General features: G+C 37.2%; 2 protein-coding genes across 5 annotated transcripts in view; both read left to right on the plus strand.

Moving 5' to 3' along the window:
* fyco1a (FYVE and coiled-coil domain autophagy adaptor 1a) overlaps positions 1–5,209 on the plus strand; it is a 38,924-nt gene extending 33,715 nt beyond the window's left edge. For all 4 annotated transcript variants that reach the window (XM_077218854.1, XM_077218857.1, XM_077218856.1 and 1 more), the window contains exons 17-18: positions 1,759–1,868; positions 3,527–5,209. In XM_077218854.1, the coding sequence (XP_077074969.1) occupies positions 1,759–1,868; positions 3,527–3,602 (186 nt within the window). In that variant the 3' untranslated portion in view covers positions 3,603–5,209. The remainder of the gene's footprint in view (positions 1–1,758; positions 1,869–3,526) is intronic.
* Positions 5,210–6,489: 1,280 nt separating this feature from the next.
* ghrhrl (growth hormone releasing hormone receptor, like) overlaps positions 6,490–26,618 on the plus strand; it is a 45,800-nt gene continuing 25,671 nt past the window's right edge. Inside the window, exons 1-5 of the mRNA XM_077218127.1 lie at positions 6,490–6,575; positions 6,955–7,068; positions 18,675–18,783; positions 20,688–20,795; positions 22,747–22,838. Of these exons, the coding sequence (XP_077074242.1) occupies positions 7,021–7,068; positions 18,675–18,783; positions 20,688–20,795; positions 22,747–22,838 (357 nt within the window). The 5' untranslated portion in view covers positions 6,490–6,575; positions 6,955–7,020. The remainder of the gene's footprint in view (positions 6,576–6,954; positions 7,069–18,674; positions 18,784–20,687; positions 20,796–22,746; positions 22,839–26,618) is intronic.

Raw genomic sequence — 26,618 nt, forward strand, 5'->3', positions numbered from 1 at the left:
GAAATATTATAATTGTTATTATTTACTCTGACTTTCTTCTGTGGAAAAGAAGGAAATTTTATATGGAATAGATGAAAATTTGTGTTCTCAGAAGTCGCTGTACATGTCTTTATTGATTTTTTTATAGCGAACTAATATTTAGTTAAATATAGTTGTGTATGGCTATGTTTTAAATAACTTATTAAAATTATTATGGTATTTTTATTATTATTATTATTTAGTTCTATTTTATGTCTGCATGTTTGATGATTTCACTATTATTGAGATGTTTATTGTTTTTCTGTAAGTTAAATAATAATATATATTAAAATATTAAATCTGCGAGAATCATATTGCCTGATTAAATAGCATGAATGAAGTTAGCTGTTTTTTGTTTAATAACTTACGGTCTGTGTTATTTTAGTATTATTTATATACTGTTATATTAATTATTAATATTGTGAAGTAGCTTTTATTTTTTATATTTTCAGTTTTCATTTTAATTTAATTTTAAGTTTTAGTAATTTATTAGTTTTTGTTTTATTAGACACACACACACACACACACACACACACACACACACACACACACACACACACACACACACACACACACACACACACACACACACACACACACACACACACACACACACACACACACACACACACACACACACACACACACACACACACACACACACACACATATATATAAGTAATGTGAATAAGTTAGGACACCCATGCTAAAGTTGCCTAAAAGGAGGAATAAAAATCCTCTTTTGGAAATTGATCTTAATGCCTTTATAAAAAAAATGAGGAAAAATCCAACCTTTAAGGACACCAATTTTCTTTGTGAATGAATAATGGATCATAAATACATAAATGTTCTTCCTTAAAATACAGGGTGCATAAGTCAGGACACCCCTATGTTAAATTCCCATAGAGTCAGGCAGATTTTTATTTTTAAAGGCCAGTTATTTCATGGATCCAGGATACTATGCATCCTGATAAAGTTCCCTTGGCCCTTGGAATTAAAATAGACCCACATCATCACATTCCCTTCACCATACCTAGAGATCGGCATGGTTTTATTTCAGTTAGCCTAATAGCTAGTTTGATTTGCATTGAGAGATGATCTTATGGAAAGTACCCCATACCAATCTCTAGATATGGTGAAGGGAATGTGATGATGTGGGGATATTTTAATTCCAAAGGCCAAGGGAACTTTATCAGGATGCATATTACATACACAAAGTAATGTATACACATACACAAAGAAAATTGGTGTCCTTAAAGGTTGGATTTTTCCTAATTTTTCTAATAAAGGCATTAAGATCAATTTCCAAAAGATGATTTTTTTATTCCTCTTTTTAGGCAACTTTAGCATGGGTGGCCTAACTTATTCACATCACTGTATATATATATTTCAGCCTGAGGGTGTCTCAGGGTTCAGCCTGATGTGAGTTACTATGGCAATTTTCGATGCAGCATGAATGACCTACAATGGCGACATTTTTAACTATCACAACAGAAAATCAAAACACTGCATTAAACTCACAAGCAGAAAGGCAGCGCGATCCTTCTAATATGGCGTCTATACAGGACAACTGCCAAGAACTCAACACAGCGTGATGTCAGCTTCACATTCTCTATAGAGACCCCGATCAAAATGCATAAAGCTATTATCGGCCGATATTGATCTGCGCCTGATCAATCGGAGCACTCTTACCATTAATCCCAGGCTACGGTGCTAAATCCTTGTGTCCCTGTGGTTCAGGTTCTGATTCCTCTCACACGCTGTAACTCTCACAAAGAGACCATACAGGGACAACTCAAAGTCCGCAACCCAGGAGTCTACACACTCATCTTTGATAACTCATTTTCCAGGTACAGTAACACACAGTTGACATTTACACACTCCGGGAAACCTTTCAGAGCTTGTGCTTCTCCGAAAAAATCTACTAAAGTATTATAGTCCCCCTGTTGTCAATAATTGTATCCCTTAAAACTCATCTTTGATCCAAAATAGTGATGGGAAGTCCGGTTCTTTTCCCCGAACCGGTTCTTTCGGACAGTTTGTTTCAATGAACCGGTTAAATTAAAAAGCGGTTCACCAGTTATTTTACGTCCTCACGTAATTATGACACTTCTATCATCCCAGTGAATAAAAATACATTCAAATAGTCATTTGTAATCAAAACTTCAGTTAAATAATAGTAATCATCGTCATCATCATCTTGGATAAATTTGTTACATTTAAAATATATTTTAAATTTATTATAATTACAGAAAAAAAATGTTTACAGTCTGGTACAAAAAGTGGGTTTGGTCTATACAGCTAATTTTACCCTTCATATTTTTTCATATCTAATCCGTTAAAATTATATTAAGCCTTAAATTTCTGCATAGTTAAAGGCACAGCCACTTGAGTGACAGGTGGATTGCCGCTGTCACTGCTAGCCGTTTCTCTGCTGTCTGTTAGCCGTCACGTTACCTCAGCTAATCCCGCCTCTTTGCCCATTTTTGGTTATCCGGGAGTGACGCGCTACCAAGATGGCGACGGCCGGCTCCGCCCACTTTGGGCTTCAAAAATGCTTTTCAGAAACCTTCGGGTGACGTCACGGACGCTACGTCCATACTTTTTTTACAGTCTATGTTTTTTTCCTTGAAAAGAAAATGCACTTACAGCAGCTCAGAGATCACACGTTGACCTGATTGTGACGTCAGAAACACCAGCGATTTCAAACTATGTTTTTGAGGCTGTCTTTGGTTCACTGCAGTTTCTAAAGAGAAAATACTCAGCAATGGTGTTGACATGAATTTACACTTGGTTTGTCTTAAAGCATATTAAATACACCACATAGACATATAAACAACATTTATATGATTTTCACCACAGGGGGACTTTAACTGATATAATTTTTGCTGATATTTATTACAGTGTCAAACTGATTATTTTACTTACCTCTGCAATGCATTTTTGCGATTTTCTGCATTTCATATGTTGCCTACTGTATATATGTTGCCTAGCTAGACCTTGTTTTATAGCATCATAGGCACACCATTGACACAAAGGTGGCAATATTATGCTACCTACTAAGATATGTTATTTGGAAAAAAATTCTAAGGCATTGCATGCATCAGATAAGGCAGAATGCATTGACGCAATCTCATTATAAACAATAATCAAATATAAAAGAGTTGAGAGAAATATCAACTATACATACTGTACACTATTGTTCAAAAGTTTGTTTGTTTAATGTGTGTGTGTGTGTGTGTGTGTGTGTGTGTGTGTGTGTGTGTGTGTGTGTGTGTGTGTGTGTGTGTGTGTGTGTGTGTGTGTGTGTGTGTGTGTGTGTGTGTGTGTGTGTGTGTTTGTTTGTTTAGCTTGGCAACATTCCAGACACTAAAATAATGAAATATTTGTCAACTTGTTGCAAATGAAGATATTTCAAATCTGTAACCTAATTGTTTCATTTGTGATATCTTTAGTTATTGTTTGAAGTGCAGCAATTGCTGTTTCCCCTCTGTTTTCTCTTCAACAGATTTCTCTCCAAAAAGGTCAACTACCAGCTGACCATTGAGAAGCCAATCATCTATGATGGAAGCGACTTCCCTTAAAAGTGACTGTGGTGTGTGGCGTCCTCGTGTGAACTGTTAGCGTTTTATTTTTATCCTTAATCATTTCAGACCTGTTCCTGTGTGCCAAGGGTTTGTGTTTTGAGTTTTATGGGTTAGTATAGTATTAGTTTTTATGTTTTACCGCTGATAGCACAGAGGTTATCTGTTGTGAGCTGAGTTAAGTGTTATGGGCGGGTTTCAAAAGCACATGTACTCATTTGGAAGAGGATTATTTGCTGGTGATGCATCTTTTTGTGTGTTTTATTTTACTTGTGCATTCAGTATTTTAAAATGATTTTACAAACACTACAGATGAATTCAAAGCATCAGTGATACCGTCAGTTGAAGCTCACATGGGTAAACATGCAAAGATAATAATAACTCAAAAATTCAGCTTTAAAAATGGCCAATCCAGAGAAGTCATTTTAAATTCTAGCTACTTATTAATGCAATGTGAGAATTTCTCCTTTCTTTTTGGATATAAGATTTAGAGGGATCCAAAAATGGCTGCTGTTTGCAAAGATATCACAGCACTTCCACTACAGATGTCCAATACATGGTACTATATGCTACTATATCAACTATATGAGTTTACCAAGTACACACAAACATTTTTTGTCGTATTTTTTTAGAAAGTCTCTTTTAAACAATTTGAAACCATTATGAGAATTTCATACAGGGTGAAACTGTACAAGAAAAAAGCAGTTAACAGGCTTTTTTTTACTCTTTTTTATTAAAGCTGGATAATGTAAGATGTGTGTCATGAGAGAGCCCTTTAAACGTATATCAGTTTCACTTCATTTTGTAGACCCCACCAACTAGGTCAAATTGTCACTGGTATGACAGCAATTGAACTATTTAACTACTATAAAAATACCATAATATCTATATATATGCACAATGCATACAAGTACATGCAAATATGGCACTTTTTTATTAGTCAACTCTATGCAGTATTTCTGCTTAGAATACATTGAATGAAATGGCACATACTTTGTACTAATTTTGCACTTGCACAGAGTATATTTTTGCAAATATAAGGCTGTCAGTTTTTGAATCTAATTATATTAGTTCACTGATACTCACATGGTTTTTGACATGTTCAATATTAATGCCTCCTTTCTGTTTACTCTAATATGCATTTCTGAATCATCATCCTGGTAGGTCATCAAACATTAGTAATATGAACACTGAGGTTGTTAAATGTGCATTTAATGAACTGTCTTGGTTTTTAAAATGACTTTGAAAGCAAATATGCAAGACACACATTTATTCAGGTGTAAGTTATAATTATCCTGGTGACAAAGCTAAATAGACTGCTGCTTTTAAGAAGATTTGTCTATATATTTATATTACATCTCAAGCTCCTTTTTGAACTATGTGCAATTCTAAATATTTTCTTAATAGGTCTTGTTCTTTTACAAGAGTTTTGGTATTCTAAATAAATTCATTATTTTGAAGTACCTTTTAAAAGCCGTTGTTCAGGGAATTGTGAATAATTCATGAATGTCACTGATTTAATGATGGTATTCGTGAATCTATGCAATCACTGTGCAAAGTTTACAATTTGCAGAACCCTTTAAATGTAATAAAGTTGTATCAGTTCAGCACCAGTGCAAAAGTTTTTGTATAACACATGCGTTTGTACTGTATATATGAGTGCATGTGGTGATGAACCGGCTTTAGTTTTTCTTTGGACTAAATTAGCTTGTTTTGTCTATATTGGCATTATGTGGTTTGAGGTGTGTTTCCTATCAGGAGGCAAGGGTATGCAGTGCCTCAAAAAATTGTTTTAGAAAATAATCCATATTTCAAAAATAAGACGCAAATGCAAATATTATATAATGTGACATTAAAAGGTGTATAAATCACTCTCTCTTCTAAAGTAACAGTCGACACAGCGACACCAGCAGGTAAAGTTACTTCGGGAGTCTGCGTTTCTCTTGCCTCCCCTGAGCCCACTGACTTTTAACAGACCCCCTAAAGCGTGTGTTGTTTACTGAGGGATAATTGAGAGTGATTAGGGAAATGACACGTGAGAGGAGGCAGTTCCTTCATCGCGCTATGACTGGATATTGTTTCGTGCGATAATTCCTGCCTCTTGTTTTCATTCGTTTTGTGTTCGCAAATCCGTCTGAATGAACAAAATGATGGCTGATGGGAAGTCTAATTAAAAGTAAATAAACAGCTCAGCCACTTAAATACCATGCTTTGTCACGTCAAAATTAAACTTGAAGTTCCCTGAAAATATGATGTGGTTTAGTAAGCAATCAGCATGGGGAAATTAAAGGTACATTTTCGTGTCTGGGACCTGTTTGCCGAGCTTGATGACTGGAAATCCTAAATAAATTGACTGTTATAAAGAACAGCTGAGGTTCAATTTACCAAAGAAGAAAGAAAAAATTGCCATGTGCCAACATGATGTGTAACCGGGACATGAATTTACATTTACTTTATTAACAAAAAACAAAAATGGAGGACTTTGCCTCCTCATTTCAGAGTACCACTGAATGCCACTGTGTGGTGTGTGTTGCTCACTAGATCTTTATAGTGACCCATCTTTCTGATAGTATATAGCAGTGGTTGACATGACATTTCTGGTCAAGTGATGTTGACATGAGGGGGTGACCTTCTTTATGTAGAATAAAACCGCTTTTCCTGGAAGAGTGATATGACTTAATCTCATGTAAGTGTAGGCTACTTATTATACATTTTTAAAGGTACACTACTTTCTTTTCAGATTGAAATTATGCGTCAATACATCACTCCTTCTTCCCACGTTTTTGTCTTACCCTGATTTACTATGGTAAGCCTAAGTATAAAAGACCCGGGATGGTTTCCGCGGGAAATTGCTGAACACAGACAGATCCGAAGCACCACCAAAACAGTTCTTCAACAAAATGCATACAGTTTTGTTTTTAAAACCGGGGCCAAAAGTTACATAGTGTGCCTTTAATTGCCAGAAAAATACATGTAAGTGTTTTCAAAAAGTTCATTTACACAAATACATAGATTAAATGGATGCTGTAGTGCAAACAAAAATGTAATTATCTCCGCAAGAAATTTGAACTGAGTCTACACATGCACATTAAGCAGTTTTAGATACTTGGAACAAATGGTAGTGTTCGAGGAATATCAAAACAGTAGCTAATTCAAAATCAGGTTCATTCTTATCTGGTTTGAGGAAAGTGGCCTAAACTCACCAGTAAAAAGAGCATTTGTTGCAATTCCCTGCAGTAGAGACGCAAAGGTTTTCACGGCGCCCGTGCAGTCCTATGACTGAACGATGTAGCCTACGCTTCTCTCCTCTCTCTCCTCTCCTCTCCTCTCTCTCTCTCTTCCCATTGGTCAGACTCGGTCTATAAAGCATTTGATTCAACTACAGCTGTCAGCGCGCGCTGTGGACACGGCTGGAGTCATGCGTTCGTGTGTTCGTGGGATCCTGTGCTTTACATTACTAACAACTGTGAGTATGCACAGCCTAATTTATTCACCAGTGTGCTTTATTAAACTGAAGTTGATGTTAATGCTATACATAATAGCCAACATGCAACTAATGGGACGCATTTCATTTAAAACCTCACTGCATTGTTTTTTATGCTTGCATATGCACTTTTTTTACATTGCACATTTGTGTTAGACGCGTCTTTATAAGACTTTAATTTGTGTAGTTTGAGGATCAACCAGCTAATTAAATTAATCCACGCTCTTGTAGGATTATTGTGTTGTATTAACTTAACTTGGCTAGACATTGTTTTAGCATACTAAATATTATTTTGGGCTCCGCGAGAATGTGGCCGCAATCAATGTGCATTCAATTTATTATTGCACGTTACTGCTTTAAAGGTGGAAAAGGCGATTTTTCACATCTGGCTCACTAGACTCTGTGAAAAAGAGTCGGGGCCAATTAAAATACATGGACAAGCAGAAATAATCTTTTTACCTGTCAATCATTTTATATATTTTATTTTATATGTGTATGTATGTATACACAGTGCCCTCCACAATTATTGGCACCCCTGTGTAAGATGTGGTCGAGGACTTCTAAAAAAATCTCCTTTTTTCTTAATACTTTGTACTACCCCCTTTTGCCAACAAGACAGCACTTAATCTCCTCCTATAACATTTCACAAGATTGGAGAAAACAGAGAGAGGGATCTTTGACAATTCTTCTTTGCACAATCTTTCTAGATCATCCAGTGTCCTGGGTCCTCTCTTATGCACTCTCCTCTTTAGCTCGCCCCACAGGTTTTCGATTGGGTTGAGCTCTGGGGATTGAGATGGCCATGGGAGGACCTTGAGTTTGTGACTGCTGAACCATTTTTGTGTAGATTTTGCCACATGTTTTGGATCATTATCCTGCTGAAAGACCCAATGACGACCCATCTTCAGCTTTCTGGCAGAGGCCATCAGGTTTTTATTTAAAATGTCCTGGGAGTTCAAGCGTTCATAATGCCATGCACCCTAACAAGGTTCCCAGGGCCTTTGGAAGAGAAACAGGCCCACAGCATCACAGATCCTCCACCATACTTCACGGTGGGCATGAGGTGCTTTTCGGCATACTCATCTTTTGTTTTACGCCAGACCCACTTAGACAGTTTGTTGCCAAAAAGCTCAATCTTAGTCTCATCTGACCAAAGCACACGTTCCCAGCTGAAGTCCCAGTGCCGCTTAGCAAACTCCAGACGTTTACGTTTGTGAGTGTTAGTGAGAAAAGGCTTTTTCCTTGCATGCCTCCCAAACAGCTTGTTGGCATGAAGAGAGCGTCTGATGGTTGTTTTGGAGACTTTGTGACCCCAAGATGCCACTCTTTGATGCAATTCTGTGACAGTGAGCTTAAAAAAAAAGGAGAATTTTTAGAAGTCCTCGACCACATCTTAAACAGGGGTGCCAATAATTGTGGAGGGCACTGTGTATATATATCCTATACTATATATTGTTTGAGAATATGATCTTAATAAATAGTAATAATTAATTGTTGTGTGAATTAAATAGAGCTCCTGTCATGAGGCTCACTCTATGTTAAATTAAAAAAGCGTCTCGTTGGTAGACTACATACTGCACAGTAGGCTATAACATTTATATTGCGTACTCTTTATTGTAGGTGAAACATCCCAGTTTCCAGTGCAGCGCACTCTTTATTATATATTGCACATTTTAGTTAACATAATTAATTTAATGTTTGGATTGTAGTAAAAAAAAATACACAGACGTAGCAGAAAAGGTCATGTTTGCATTTTCTTTTGTCACTGACTAATTCTAACCTAGAAATCAGACATACAGTAGGGAATAAATAATGTCATGCGAAAAACGGCTGAGAATTGAACAGAGAGTAACCTGACCTTTGGCTGTTCTTCTGGTAATTAAAAGATAATACAATACTTCTTACAAATGGTTGTCGAAAGCAAAAATGCTGAAATGCACATCATATGTTGTGAGAAAGTGAAGTACTGGAGCAAAACAGACACTATTTTTGGAATCAGCAAAAATAAGAGACAAGTATTGGATTTTATTTAGCAAACATGGAGAATGGAGATGTAATAAGTTCTCACAAAGTATCATTGTTAAGTGTGTTTTTGAGGTGCTTATAATGACCAGAACATGCTTTCTTGTTTCCCACCGCTGGCAACTAATGTTCTTCCTCCGTCACCAACATCTCTGTGTTTCAGCCACTCTAAACTCCAGCACTGATGGAAAACAGAAATTGAATCGCTTCTGATGTCAAGGTTGCTGTATGAGGTCGAGATGAGTGTGCAAATTGCTGTATCTAAGAAAGAGAAAAAAATACTTTTGTGGAGTGTTAAATTCTCCTTTGTCGATGTGGATTCGAGAGCAAGTGAAAATGACTTCATATATAGGCCTATTTGGACATGTGTCTAATTTTACCTAATAACTTTCTCTCAAAGAAGGTTGTCAGCTCATCTTTCTGTGTGTTGGAGATTTTGGCTCCTTCTTGTTTCAAAATGACTTTTAGTTTTTAAACCATCCATTGGGTCCCCCATAGCTGGTAAAAATGCAGGTGTATGAGGATTTTGTCTCAGAATGAAGAGAAGGCTTCAAAATGATCTCGGGATCAAAAATAAGTGAGCGCTCAACTTTCCTCTGGTGCGATTGTTTGTGCACTTGTGTGCCCATTTCCTTGGCAACTGCACCGAAACCCGTATATATGGAGTAAATGTGGATGCAAAAGTGCCATCTGTCAGCTGAACTTGGGGGGAGCCTTCTTAGAAACAGGGCAGTTAATGGATCTGTGTACTATCCTGTAGAATGGAGATTAATGTTCTCCAGGGAGGATGAGCAGTATAATGGTCTCTCTGTAAGCGAGACAGGTGGTTTGATATGGCGCAGGTGTTCATTTCTAAGTGCCCATACGAATAAGCATGTTCTTCGCAGAAGTACATTAACATTTCAGCCCTTTGGAATTCATCAATGGAATCAGTGGTTCGGTTGGCGTGTCGTTTTTAGATTAGTTGTTGCATTCATAATACAAGGTTTGGTTCAAGTTATTTATATTTCTAAAAATAACTGTGCAGACTGAAGCAAGGGTCAGGAAATGTTTTTTATTCTGCGAGGATGCATTGAATTCGGCATTAAATGGAAGTTGCGATTGGTCTTTTCTTTTCTATTGTGATGTATATCCTTTTGAACAAGAGAAAATGTGGGGCGGGGCTTGATTTTGTCCACGGGGGAATTGATTGGATGGTTGTGGTATGCTATTGCTGTGATGTCATATGAGTGACAGGTTGCCCCGCCCTCACTCCAGTAAACACGTCATCAGAGAAGAGAGGAGATCTTTATTAATCAACGAATCCTGAAAAATAAATGCATCATGATTTACATCAAAATATGAAGCAGCACCACAATTTTAAACTTTGGTAATAAGAAATGTTACTTGAGCAGCAAATCATCATATTAGAATGATTTCTGCAGGATCATGTGACTCTGAATACTGGAGTAATGATGCTGAAAGTTAAGCTTTGCATCACAGGAATAAATTACATTTTAAAACAGATTCAAATAGAAAAGAGCTATTTTAAATCATAATAATATTTCACAATATTACTGTTTTTCTATAATGTTTGATCAAATAAATGCAGCTTTGGTAATCATAAGATTCTTTTAAAAACCAACCGTAAACTGTTGAACAGAAATGTACATTGAAGAAGGAATCACAGTAACTTTAAGCTATACTATAACTTACATTTTTTTCGAAAGATGTAAAAATCTCTTCAAGTGCATAATTATTAGGTGAATACATTTCGCTCTTATGGACGTATGTACTATGAAATGTTGCTGTCAAGTACCCACAGTTAAGCAGCTCAACATCAAAAGTACAGAAATATACAGAAAGTAAAAGCCACTAATAGTATTTAATTGCTATAATTGAAACTCATGCTTGAATAGCAGGAGAAATGAAAGCAGGGACAGAACTAAGAACATGTTGGGTAAAATATCCACAGCTTGCAGCTCTGAAATCTAATGAATCCAGTTGTGAGTGATGTCTTAGTAACGGCATGAATGCATTATGGACTCTTTTTATTTCATGTCTAGAGAATCAAAATCATTACTGACAAAAGCACTGGCTCTCTTCTTTCATTTTTACACTAATCAAACCGATTGGGGCTCTGAACATGTCAAAGCGTAGGGTCAAGCTTAGTAACTGCCAGTATTAGATGTAAAAGACCGTGGAACATGCTGGTAGTGGTATTTCTTTTGTGCAATGATGTGCGTGTGAGACTTAATGAATGAAGAGAGGCTGAATATTTGCAAATCAACAAAGTCAGAGTCAGACCGAGTCAGACCCAGAGTCAGCACTGCTTAAATCACTGCTTACACTCTGTTATTATAAAGAAAACCATAGATCGAGGTTTGATTCATTTTGTGTTCATGCATTTATGAAGTGGCGTGATGTGAAGGCCACGTATGGTAACCCATACTCGGAATTTATCCTCTCCATTTAACCCATCCAATTTAGTGCACATAGAGTACTGAGTAGTGAACACACATGTGTTCGTGCACACGCGAACGCACACACACACGCACACGCACACACACTGCCCCAATACTAGTGCTAAATACATTACTAGTGAATTCCATCAGTTTAAACAGCATGATAATAGATAAATGACTCTTATAAAGAAATGTCAGTCATATTTCACTCCAAATCAAAAGCAAAAAATAAGAACATAAAATTTGTTGGGATACACGATATACTGTATAGGCCACCATATCGGTATCTATGGAAGCTTATGTGTAGCAATATTCAATTTGAAACGTAATATGCAAAATGATAATGCAATATGTAAAATGACAATATGTAAAATGGCAATGCATTTCTGTATTTAAATGTACATTTTCCCATTACATTTGTGCAACGTTTGGTGCAAAATGAAAATGATAATTCAAATATATAATTTACGTTTGCCATTTCATGCATATGTTTTAAAATGTAAATTGAATACATATTTTAACGCTTTATAAGTTGCAAAATGAAAATGAAAATGTATTAAAGAAATTATTAGATCTGTTTAAAATGTTCCAGCAAAAACTGTATAGCAAAATTATCATTTAAATGTTATTTTTCTTAATTGCATTTACACTCACAATTAAGATACTTGCGATTGCATTTTCATTAAATGTCCCGCAATGAATGTAGCAAAATTCAATGTGCTAATTGAAAATGCATTCCGAGCCGATCACGCCCCTGCCCCCTCCCTCTTGTCAATCACTGCATCACTTAGTATGATTTATAAGCTGTTTTCCTCATGGGGACCAAGGTGTACACACACACACACGCACGCACGCACGCACGCACGCACGCACGCACGCACGCACACACAATATATAAATGATTGATAGATTATTAATTATTTCTTAATTTATATAAATATAGACATGCACAAGTGGCCCAAAATTAGGATTGATTTTCTTAACATAAAATACCATTTATTCATTTTTTCTTTTGATTTTCAGGTGAAATATGACCCAAACAGTTTGCATGAGATTTACCCAGAGAGTCAGTAACCTAATTCTGAGGTTTCCCGATGAATAATGTAACCTTGAAGCAACAACTTGAAGCAACACTCACATAAAAAACACCCAGGAGAGCCCTGTCTAACAAACTCAATTCTAGTCCAGGGCATTTTGGGATCTTCCTAGTCTTACTTTCTAAAAATAGAGTAAAGCATATAGTGGTTACAGAGCTCTGTCTGGATTACTGCTATCAGAGGAGAGTTTGGGCTCTTTTGGCAGCTTAGTGAAACTAAAGAGGTGATGTTGGGTGGATAGTGAGTTCAGCTTGACCTGTTTTCATAAGCATTAATGATACATCACCTTCACACTTTATTTTCACCTTTTCTTTCTACTAGCAGAAGATATCTGGTGATGTTAAACCCCAGGAGATTTTTACACACATGCACTGTGTGTGTTTCTACGAGACAGAGCAACAGAGCCATTCAGATGCCATCTCAGAAACATGCAGATGATGACTGCAGGTTATTCTGAAGATGTGTTGCATATTTTCATTTGGGATTTTGGGTAATGGATACCAGAGGAAGGCAACAGCGATGTTCTTCAGGCAAAAACTGACAATGAAAGAAGTTTATGCATTGTTGCTATCTGATGCTGCAGGGATGACATATTTTGTAGACCAAAAACCTGCAAATGAGTTCGCATTTTACACTTCCGGTTCCATCGTCCTGAACAAAATGTTTTTTTTTATTGGTTTTTGGTTAAAAGTCTACAAAAATACTGTCCTCTATAGGTTTTGATGTACATTGATTATATTTTATTTCATTTAATGGCATTGCATCATGAGATTTGGGGGTTGGTAGACATTCCACAGCCTTCACAGTGATATTTCATACAGTATGATGAGACAAATCAAACTAGTTTTACAGTTGTAGGTGCCATAGGATTTTAGCAATGCTATTGTTTAGCATTGGCTAATACGGGTTGGCTGAGCTTCTTTAAGACAAATATATAGAGCTTGAAGGATTGAGTTTCATTTAATCTCGCTCTGGTTTGAATCATGTTGAAGGGCTCTCTGTAGTTTTTCCATCATGAGAGATGAATTAAAGAATTCAATTTATTAGCCCGCGACGTACTGTAGTTCTTAGAGCAGCCTCGTTTTCAAAGGTTTTTTTTAATCCTAAGTGCTGGTACTTTACTTCAAAGCGGGACAGAAGGAACTTGTGGTGGAAAGTCACTTTTCAGCAGCTCCAAAGCTGTCAAGACCTCTGGAAGACCTCTCAGGAAGGCTATTCCTCCAATTGCTTCATTTAATTTTTATAATCATTTTCATCAGTTCACAATTTCACTACCTCTCTTGTTCACTATATACAGTATATATACAGGGCCTAAAATGAACACTCGCCAAGCCCCAAATGCGAGTAAAAATAGGCGTTGGTGAGTGTATGAAACGGTGTCACTCACCAGTTGACCAGTAACATTTGTATGAATTCTAACAATGCATGAACGAGAACAAACGTGAATGATGCTTGGAACAATTGATGGGCCAACGCTTCATCGTCACCAAAGTTTAAACCTTAACAAGATGATGCGAAAGGGAGCTAATTTCACTGTCGGAAAGTTTTGTGTGCCCAAACAACCCAACCAGCCTTGCAGACAGTGCCTGAATACTAAACTTAGCTCTCTTTCGCGTCTTCTTGCACTTGAGTGGACAAATTCACACAAAATTATGGAAAAAAAACAGCGAGTATAGTAAACATAGTCAGTTATGTCGTAAGTGAATATAAACAGTTGAGAAAGTATAAACGCATATGTATCAATATCAGTATATTAGATCCGTGCATTTGCTCTTAAAGTGAAAGTAGACTAATTTTGCCTGGCAGAAGTTTCCACGCTACCAGACTCTCTGAGAGGTATCAATTTTAACACTTCCTGTGGAGGGGATGTTAGATGTCCCGTGTCCTGGATGATAGCAGGAAGCAACGGAACATCTAACATTTCGCTGGAAAATGCTGCCCCCTGAATCGCGGCAGAGATGGAGAGGTTTCGTGAGAGTAACGGGAAGGGGTGGGCAGATGTATTACGCGCCTCGTCCGGCGGGGGGCTACCCCCACCAGACTGGGCGCCAGACCATCAGGACTTCTTCTTTTCGCTGATGATTGTCCTAAGGTCTGGCCCAGGATGTTGTTGAGTGCGACGAGCCGGTCCCCATTCTTTGCGAGGGGGAGCACGCTTCGTCACACTCTGCTTTTTCACCTCCCTGACTCATGAAGGACCGGGGAGAGGCTGGGTTGCCGTGCGGTGAGGAAGGAACTGAACAAAAGCTTCCTCATGCTTTTTCACCTCCCTGAACCTGGTGACGACAGTATTCACTGAGTTGCCAAACAGGCCAGAAGGCGAAATTTGGGCATCAAGGAGAAAAACATCGTTTTTGTCCTTTACCCTTTTAATGTTGAGCCACAGGTGCCTCTCCGTGCTCACCAACACAGACATTGAACGGCCGATGGCATGGACCGTTTGCTTAGTGGCACGAAGAGACAGGTCTGTGTCTCGACGAAACTCTATGAACGCTTCGTCATCGATAGTACTGCCCGCACTCAAATCTTTCAACCTGCAGCTTGATAAGCTTTGCCCACGAGTGCCGAAGTTGTTCTACGCGGCTTCGTGGGGAGGGTAGGTCTCTTAAATGAAGATGCTGATCCAGGTGAGAGATATCTCGCAAGCGTCTCTTCAACCTGAGGTATCTCCGCATACCCCCGCGACTTCGCACCCACGATAGTCGAAAAAGTCGACGTCGAAGGCACAAAGACACGGGAAGTATATGGTTTTCTCCATGACTTTGATAGTTCGTCATGGAGGTCCTCGAAGAAGGGGAGAGACTGATGTTGTGGTTCCTCCCCCTGCCAGCGGACAGAAACCTATCCTCAAGTTTCGATTTTTTGGAGGTCTCTTGTTCGCGTGGCTAGTCAAGCTGTAATCTGGCCACCGCGCGAGTAACCACTGAGTAATTCCTCGACGGATTTATTGTCATCTGAGGAACGCTCAGAGGTAGGCTGCTCATAGTCCGCAGGAACAAGAGATTCATCATCGTCCCCTGCGTGAACCGAAGAAGCACCGGAGCGCGCTTCGAGATCACACGAGGGAACGTGTGGATCTGGTGAGCAAGCAAGCGATAGGGACGGACCCGTCTCTTGATCGTCAGCCAAATCCATGTTTAAGCCCCACGATGCATGGTAATGTAGGTGCGGTTTGGAAGTAGCTAAGGCTAAGGCGTTTGCTTTAACAGTAAACAGTTCACAATGCTCGCACTCGCCCTGCTCCAACGCAAGAGCCGCATGCCCCTCCCCCGAGCAAACAAACAAAGCAGAAAGCATTTGTATCCAATTCTGACACAGGACGAGAACATGGAGGGACACATCGCTTACTCTGTTATTGACTCATTTTCACTTGATTTTTCTTTGATTTAACTCTTTTCACTTGTTTGACAGAGATGAGGAAGAGAAAAATCTGCACACTGCCAGTTGATATTTAACTCCTAACAAAGACCTGTAGCAGATAGAGAAGTGAGAAATGCTTGACACACACATACACAGAATGGCCTCTGAAGACACAAGACCTGATGATGCTGCTGTCGCTCATCTAATTTATAGTCTCATGTCGGGGGTGCGCTCTGATGACGTCACCAACCGAGGCTATAATACCTCTGGGTCAATTCTATTGATGTGTTACACACAATATTCACAGCTGGTCATGATTAAAGACGTTCCCAATGCGCTAAGCAGCGCAGCATCGATTGTAGCTTTTGAAAGGGAACTGTTCTTTTAATTCTGTCAAATAAATAATATAAAATAGCATATCTTATTCTTGAACTGACCAAAGTATTTAAAGGGAGAAAGTTAAAATAGTTTATAGTTAAAATTGTTAAAAAGTTAAAATTGTTTATAGTCTAGACTCTATTTTTATATGCAATTACATCAGAAGTAACTGTAAATTAAAAAGAGTCCCTTACTTTAGGTTTTCAAGGGACAAGTATAAATTATTACAGTAATTAATTACTTAGTAATGAATACACCTAACACTGGTTACAGAAATTTTTTTTGTTCACATTCGTTAATAAAAATAGTTTACTCATTGTTAGTTTGTGTTCGCTCAATATTTCTTCTTTTTAGTCTGTCTCCTCTTCTGTTGTCCAACTGTGTGCTTTATAGACACTGAAAATGACAAGTGATAATATCAGCTGGCAAAACTCTTTTGTGCGTCTCTAAGACTTGGATGATTTAAAAGAAATAGATAGAGAGAGATAAACGGAGAGAAAAACAAGTACACATGAGATGGTTACTGCGAGATAGAGCTGCTATATGAGACTAAAGAGCATCAGCAGAGCCTGCCTTCTCTGTAGACTTACTTATGGCTCAGTGTTTTTGAACATCTTTTAATGAACAAAATCCTGCCTCAGCTCTGAACTGTATTTTTCATTCAGTGAAAGCCCTTGTAGTCGAGAGACGTGAGTGTTTTGGAGATTATATTTACCTTGAAAGACTGACTCGAGCACGTATAAATACACTGTGAAGAAGTATATTGTTGAACTTATTTGAACTCTTCTCTTCTCTTTTTTAACTTTTCAAAACATTATTGGCGAAAAAACATATCAAAGTAAAGCATATGGGAGTAATTCTCAGGAAATGGTGCCATTTGTGTGCTGTATAGCCTTTTATTAGAGCTGGGTATTGACACAAATTTTACCATTCGATTTTGATTCCGTACCTTTTGATTCAATTAAATTCCGATTCGATTAGAAATTGATTAATTGGGGTATGTATCAGGTACAGTACATGGAAAATATTATAAAGGAAAACAATCTCTCTCAACTAATGTTGTAAACTATACAGGGTTGTACCCATTGATAAATATCTATAATATTAAAGGATACATTTAACTGATTTGTAGTCTACTTACATTTAAATGACATAAAAGGAAGTTTTCATAATAGTTATAATAACTTTTTAAATGACAATTATGTTTCTACTCATTCTTTGAAATATAAACATTTAAATGGTAGCTGTCATAAAATGCAATGAATATCCAATCGTCTACATATTTTGCTAAATGCTCCACTTTCTTTCCGAGGATGAAACACTGATTGACTGATTGCATGAGACATGATATAGATAATGTTTCTAATAATAAATGTTTCTTAAGCAGCAAATCATTTCTGAAGGATCATGTGACACTGAAGACTGGAGTAATGATGCTGAAAATTCAGCTTTGATCACAGGAATAAATGGCACTATATGAAAATAGAAAAGAGTTATTTTAAATTATAATAACATTTCACAATATTATAGTTTTTCATGTATTTTTGATAAAATATTAATATCAAATGCAGCCTTGGTGAGCAGAAGAGACTTACTGAGCCCAAATTTTTAACAGTATATATACCACATGTTTACTATTGGGATATTATATATTCTAAGAATGGGACATTGAAAATATCATAAACACCTACATTTGCTAAATAATAATATGAATAGCTACTTCTAGTTCTATATTGTCCTGTTAATTCGAGGCTGAGCTCAATTGATTGGAGACAATCACTCTGAAACAGCGCTTTGATTACATGCACATAATTAACATTTTAAATGCTCTTGCATGCATACATATTTGTGTGCATACATATGTTAAAATGGTTCTTGACAACTTCTACTTCATTAACAGCAGAGGAAACACAGAGTTGAAATAGTATATACGCAGTATATTTTTAAGATTGCAATGAATTCTTTTCGGCGTCAGTTTTCAATAACCATAATATGGCATAATGACTGTCCATTTAAAAAGAAGAAATGTCACATTTGTGCTAATGCAATTTGAAGTCGTGTTTTTCTTTGCTGGTATTAGTATAACATTTCTCATTCTATTTCAGCATGCACATATATGCACATACTCTCATCATCTGTAAAGTGGGCCAGGACAGCATCCACAATTGATTATAATTTTTGTTTTAGAGTGCGAGCGTCTGAAAATGGATGTATGAGTTGTGTTATAAATGAGACCTGCATTATGCATCACTGACTCATAACATCTTCTCTCTCTCTCTCTCTGCAGGTGTTGTGTAGTTTGCATCCTGAGTGTGAATATATTTTTCAGTTGGCAAGAGATGAACAGCGGTGTCTGCAAGAGATCACAGAACCCGGGAACCTCAGCAGATCCTCAGGTAGAAATAAACCGAAACTCCTGATGGGATGTTGAAGGGGTTTGTCGTCCAAAGGACACGAGAGGCATACTAAACACTGAGATTACATTGAGATCTAGCTGAGACCTTTTCTTAGGCATCCTGCATCTCAGATTTTTTTCTTCAGAAAAAGATCCTAGTACTCATGTGAGAGTCTCAAACTGCACTCTGAATTACTGAAACACCAAAGTCTGTAATCAAAAATCCTTGACATAATCAAATATGTCTCAGATGTATTCGAGACTAAATTATATGAGCATTACTACCGTTCAAAATTCAGGGTTAGTAAGATTATCTCCTGGTTTCACAGTCTTTGACTAAAATGCTGTTTTAACTGAAAGTAACTTGCACTGATATATCTTATGTTAGAGCCATTGTTTTGTCTCAAGATACACATCTGTAATGTGTTTTCTAAGGCACATTTATAAAAGCTTTAAATGTCCTAATTGAACTAAGGTCTAATCCTGGCTTAATCTAAACCCTGTCTGTGAAACCGGGCCTGAGGCTATTAATGATTTTGAAAGAAGTCTCTTCTGCTCACCAACGCTGCATTTTTTAAAATCAATAATTAGTTTTCGGAATCGAAAATCAATTCCAATTCTTGGCATCGGATACTTAAGGTCAGGAATTGAATACATGTTATAAAATTAAGATCTTGATTCTGTTTATTGATACCTGTGTGTGCATTTTATTGTGGTTTTAAACCATTCAAGCGAATGAAGATGCGCACAAAAAGCTGCGCTGCATTTTGTTCATGGTATTCAGCTGCAACTAAATGTTTTGCAAAAATGTATCAAAATGTTTGATATCTAAATGTTTGACTTTTGACTTTAACTGTTGAAATCGAAACTGGTAATCAATAAGAATCGGAATCGATAAGCAGAATCTGAATTAATAAAATTCAAACAACACCCAACCATCATAAAAATAATACAGTAAAAACAGTAATATTGGGAAATATTTGAATATTGTAAAATGTAATTTATTCCTGTGATCAAAGCTGAATTGTGCTGACTGTGACTGTGACCAGTCTTCAGCGTCACATGATCCTTCAGAAATCATTCTAATATGCTGATTTGATACTCAAAAAAAAACAATTTTTTTTTACAAAAGAACAGTTGTGCTGCTTCATATTTTTGAGGAAAATGTGATGTATATTTTTTCTGGATTCTTTAATAAATAGAAAGTTCAAAAGAAAAGCATTTTTTAAAATATAAATCTTTTGTAACATTTTTAACTTTTGATCAATTTAATGCATCATTGCTGAATAATAAAAATTATTTATTATAAAAAAAAATCTTCCTGACCCTAAACTTTTGAATGGTAGTGTATACTATTCACATTTTAAAAATAAAATATTAATTTATTATACATAAAAGAGAGAACATTAGACAATAGTCTGCTGCTACTTTAAAAAAGATATACTTTGTAGCCGTAACATATCAATAATGTCTCCTGTCAAACATTTCAACTTTTAAAATGACTTTTAATGACTTTATACTCCATTTATTTTTTTATTTTAAATGACATACAAAAACAGGTCACAAACCCATGACATTTGAAATGAATCACATCTGCACAGCATTTTACACTGCCATAAGCGGTCTGTGGTGACATTCAGAGACAGAGGTTAATACGAGATCACACTCATTGTAATGCAGCGCCTTGCGTTTGCATTTCCCAGCATGCTTTGCAGTGGCTTTGCTGGAAATTCACAGATGTTCTTGTGCCGATCCAACACAGAAAACTGGACTGTAATAGAGTAATTCTAGCTGTGATGTGCCACAGAAAGCCTTTCAGAAACATTGTTTTCTTGATGCTTGGTGCTTGAGTTCATGAGTAGTTATAAGGTCATGCTATTTATATATATGTGTGTATGTGTGAAGGTTGCCCACCAGTATGGGACTCTGTAGTGTGCTGGCCCAGAGCTGCAGTGGGTGAGACCGTCCACACTCCCTGTCCGGCTGTTTTCTCTCTCTTCAAGAACAACACAGGTATGACTCACAAACACTATACGTCCACTTCAGGGTTGTGCACAATTCAAAAATTAATTGAGAATGCAATTCAGTACCTGAATGAGGTAAAGATGCATAAATTGTGAATCATTACATTTGAATTTACAGTAAATTGATAGAAGTATATAGTTAAATAGGAATGAAATACAAAGAAATTGATGTACCACTATTACTGGATAAATGAAAATGTTAAACATTATTATAATTATTTTAAAGTTATGTTATTTTAAAGGTTTCTAATTTTGTTTTGGAGTCTCCTACAAAAGGTTTATATGCATCCAGGGTCAAAAAGCACATTTTCTCATAATATCCATTGCAGCATCAGCTCTTTTCTCACAGAGTTTGAATCGGTTTAGTAATAGATTCAAGAGTAAAAGTCTGTTGATTGGTGACATGGCTCAGTCTGTTTTGATTGGTCGACCGCTTTCAGCATGTGTCGGAAACCAAACGCTCATTACCATATCTGAATTTCAGCTGTGGATCTTCATCAGAATGATACGAACGTATAAAGTCATCATACGAATGGTAATGATGGCGTCGGTCTTACCGTATCAATTTGAGCCCGAGTACTTGACCTTTGAAAGTGCAGCAAAAGGGATTTGATTGGCAGAAAGCAGCCTCTTGTCGACACACAAACCAAACTCTTCCATTCTAAGCTACAACTGCAGGTCAGCTACCCTCTATTCAAGGGTCAAGGTAGACTTTGTTCACGGACAATGAAGACCATGAAAATTTGTTATTCATAGGTTTGTGCAGGAATTGAGACTGGGAGTGAGAGTGAGACACCGTTTGATCTTTGAAACTTTGCAGTCCTTTTACTTTCACAAATAGCTGTATTACACACTACATGAAAAGAAATATTTGAAAAAGTATAATAGGGACACTTTAATAACCAGCATTCAGTATTTTTCAGTATGAATTATCAACGCATGCTATTTTACAGCACAAAATTCAAACATTGGCTTATATTAATAAACAGCATTTGAGATGCAAGCTGGAGTTAGAATTTTTATTAATTTATTTTTCTATTTAATTATATTTAATAAATAACTTTTACATTTAAAGGACCATTTGTATTAGTTAACAAGTATGATATGGCCAATTTGCTTTGGCAAAAGTAAAACCTTTTCAGATGGCTTTGTTAATTTTTTAACCACCTAATACAATACACATATTAGAATAAGTTATTATAAGTCATGTATTAGGGCCAGGCATTGATGTAGTACCACAAATTGTGTTTCAGAATGCCAAAGAGACTTAGGGCTTTGTTCTTTTGACTCGAGAAACAGAAAATGTTTCTGTCTAATGAATTAAAAAGAGCTCTGAGTTTGCTCTGAGCCCAACCATTTCCATATTAACAGTTTCTGCAAGCAAACCATGAAGGAAACGTGTTGGTTTCATACTGTGGGCTTTAACAATAGACACATCTACCTTGGGAATATAAGCTGAAAACTCAAATTGTACAATGCACAGCCCCAATTTCAAGGCTTCATAAACTTGAGCAAAAAAGGGCAGGTTTTCATATTTGCCACTGCAATAACGATTCAAATCTCCACATATCCGCCAGTATAACAAACTAAACCCAGTCTAAACCAGCCAACCAACACTACAGTCAAATCTGAAAGACCACAAATAAAATTGTGCTGCTGCAGTTTCACCTTATGACGAGTAAAGTGTCACTCATCGCTGACTTGTGTAGAAAAGGATTCAGACCTCATTTCACATTCAGCTTTAGCACAAACTAATTACATGCATTGCATCTTGTCTCCAGAGAAAAATATATAAATAAACTCAATGAAATCCTCATGAAATTACATCAAAGTTGCCAGTGAATATATAAGCTCATTTAAATTTTTTTCTAACACATAAAGCTTAAAGAGATTGCCTTGCATGATTGTGATTCACCTTTGACCTTGATTGGTTACTCTAGGTATAGTGAGTCGTAACTGCAGTGCTGGAGGCTGGTCACGGCCGTTCCCTCCATATCATGAGGCCTGCAGTGTTGAGGACGACATCCCAGAGGTAACGGACATGTTCTGCAATTCATACTTATATTTGATAAACATTTTCCATTAATTCATACACTCTTCTAGAAGAGATATCAATAAAGTCTCAGATTTGTCTCAGTATAAACTTATAAACATTCTTCAACAAATTCCTCGAAGACCAAAAGATCTGAGCTGCTGTTAACATGAACTTTTAATAGCTCTATACTCTTAATGTAGGTCAACAACAGTATACAGTATACACACACTCACTGGCCACTTTATTACACCAGTTCAACTGCTTGTTAACACAAATACCTAATCAGCCAATCACATGGCAGTAACTCGATGCATTCAGTCATGTTGACATGATCAAGACGATCTGCTGAAGTTCAAGCTGAGCACTAGAACGAGGAAGAAAGTTGACTTAGTGACTTTGAATGTGGCATGGTCTTTCAGAAACTGCTGATCTACTGGGATTTTCACACACAACCATCTATAGGGTTTACAGAGAATTATCAGATAGAAATAGAAAATATCCAGTGAGCAGCAGTTGTGTTGGAGAAAATGCCTTGTTGATGCCAGAGGTCGGAGCAGAATTACCAGACTGGTTCAGCTGATAGAAAGACAACAGTAACTCAAATATCCACTCGTTACAACCGAGGTCTGCAGAAGAGCATCTCTGAACACACAACAAGTCAAACTTTGAAGCAGAAGAGCATCTCTGAACACACAACACATCAAACCTTCAAGCAGAAGAGCATCTCTGTACACACAACACATCAAACCTTGAAGCAGAAGAGCATCACTGAACACACAACACATCAAACCTTGAAGCAGAAGAGCATCTCTGAACACACAACACGTCAAACCTTGAAGCAGAAGAGCATCTCTGAACACACAACACATCAAACCTTGAAGCAGAAGAGCATCTCTGAACACACAACACATCAAACCTTGAAGCAGAAGAGCATCACTGAACACACAACACGTCAAACCTTGAAGCAGAAGAGCATCTCTGAACACACAACACATCAAACCTTGAAGCAGAAGAGCATCACTGAACACACAACACATCAAACCTTGAAGCAGAAGAGCATCTCTGAACACACAACACGTCAAACCTTGAAGCAGAAGAGCATCTCTGAACACACAACAAATAAATAAATAACAATAAATAAACTTAAAAATACTACACAGTTATACAAGACAGAATTATCAAATACAGTAATAAATAAGATGATGGAAGGTAAAACATGTAGCTTTAAATTCAAGAGTGCCAGTGGTTCTAAAGTGGAATTGCTTTTGATGAATTTACAAACAAACCACCTGGTGTTGACTACCTTGAACATAAGTTGCTTAAACCAATAGTTGCAATCATTGCTCCTATTATTGCTCATATACTTAATTTGTGTTTTATGAATAATAAATGTTTGAAAGAATGGAAAATATGTAAGGTTGTGCCAATACCTAAAAATAAGAAAATGCCTTTCTCTGGGTCAAATAGTAGACCAATAAGTTTATTACCAATTATTGGCAAAGTAATGGAAAGAATTGTTTATGAACAGATTCAGTCTTATTTTACAAATAATGATTTGATTACAACTTTTCAGCATGCATATAGAGGAAAACACTCAACAGCCACTGCCCTGACTCAGATGGTTGATGACTGGTTCAAGGATATGGAGGAGAGGAAAATAATAGGTGTTGTAATGCTTGATTTCACTGCAGCATTTGATATAATTGACCACGACTTACTGTTAAAAAAAACTGGAATATTATGGCTTTTCACGAACCGCATTATTATGGATGGAAAGTTATTTGTCAGATAGGAGACAACTAGCTTATTTTAATGGTAGTTTTTCAAATGTAAGGGTTGTGGAACATGGCGTGCCTAAAGGAAGTTGTCTTGGGCCTCTCCTCTACACAATCTTTACCAATGATCTTCCATCTGTTTTAGATAAGGCAAGCATCTAAATGTTTGCTGATGATTCCACTATATATTTAGCAGCAACTGATATTGGTGATTTGAATACAAAATTACAAAAAGAGTTACAGTTAGTGGTGGATTGGATAAGGAGCAACAAAACAGAAGAGCATCTCTGAACACTCAACACATCAAACCTTAAAGCAGAAGAGCATCTCTGAACACACAACACATCAAACCTTGACGAAGAAGAACATATCTGAACACATAACACATCAAGCCTTGAAGCAGAAGAGCATCTTTGAACACACAACACATCAAACCCTGAAGCAGAAGAGCATCTTTGAACACACAACACATCAAACCTTGAAGCAGAAGAGCATCTCTGAACACACAACACATCAAACCTTGACGCAGAAGAACATATCTGAACACACAACACATCAAGCCTTGAAGCAGAAGAGCATCTTTGAACACACAACACATCAAACCCTGAAGCAGAAGAGCATCTTTGAACACACAACACATCAAACCTTGAAGCAGAAGAACATCTCTGAACACTCAACACATCAAACCTTGAAGCAGAAGAGCATCTCTAACACACAACACATCAAACCTTTAAGCAGAAGAGCATCTCTGAACACTCAATACATCAAACCTTCAAGCAAAAGAGCATATCTGAACACTCAATACATCAAACCTTGAAGCAGAAGAGCATCTCTAACACACAACACATCAAACCTTGAAGCAGAAGAGCATCTCTGAACACACAACACATCAAGCCTTGAAGCAGAAGAGCATCTCTGAACACACAACACATTAAACCTTGAAGCAGAAGAGCATCTCTGAACACACAACATATCAAACCTTGAAGTAGAAGAGCATCTCTGAACAATCAACACATCAAACCTTGAAGCAGAAGAGCATCTCTGAACACACAACATCAAACCTTGCAGAAGAGCATCTCTGAACACACAACACATCAAACATTGAAGCAGAAGAGCATTTCTGAACACACAACACATCAAACCTTGAAGCAGAAGAGCATCACTGAACACACAACACATCAAGCCTTGAAGCAGAAGAGCATCTCTGAACACTCAACACATCAAACCTTGAAGCAGAAGAGCATCTCTGAACACACAACACATCAAACCTCGAAGCAGAAGAACATATCTGAACACAAAACACATCAAACCTTGAAGCAGAAGAGCATCTCTGAACACACAACACATCAAACCTTGAAGCAGAAGAGCATCTCTGAACACACAACACATCAAACCTTGAAGCAGAAGAACATATCTGAACACAAAACACATCAAACCTTGAAGCAGAAGAGCATCTCTGAACACACAACATCAAACCTTGCAGAAGAGCATCTCTGAACACACAACACATCAAACATTGAAGCAGAAGAGCATTTCTGAACACACAACACATCAAACCTTGAAGCAGAAGAGCATCACTGAACACACAACACATCAAGCCTTGAAGCAGAAGAGCATCTCTGAACACTCAACACATCAAACCTTAAAGCAGAAGAGCATCACTGAACACACAACACATCGAACCTTGAAGCAGAAGAGCATCTATGAAAACACTCAACACATCAAACCTTGAAGCAGAAAAGCATCTCTGAACACACAACACATCAAACCTTGCAGAAGAGCATCTCTGAACACACAACACATCAAATCTTGAAGCAGAAGAGCTCCAGCAGCAGAAGAAACACACCGGTGACAGTCCTGTCAGATGAGAGACTGAGGCTATAATTCACACAGGCTCAACAAAACTGGACAATAGAAGATTGGAAGAATGTTGTATGGTCTGATGAGTCTCACTTTCTGCTTCAGCATTCAGATGGTCGGGTCAGAATTTGGCGTAAACAAC

This window comes from Siphateles boraxobius, unplaced genomic scaffold (assembly GCF_051911475.1).
Source record: "Siphateles boraxobius isolate OS27281-9 unplaced genomic scaffold, OSU_SipBor_1 77, whole genome shotgun sequence".
NCBI classification, from domain to species: Eukaryota; Metazoa; Chordata; class Actinopteri; order Cypriniformes; family Leuciscidae; genus Siphateles; species Siphateles boraxobius.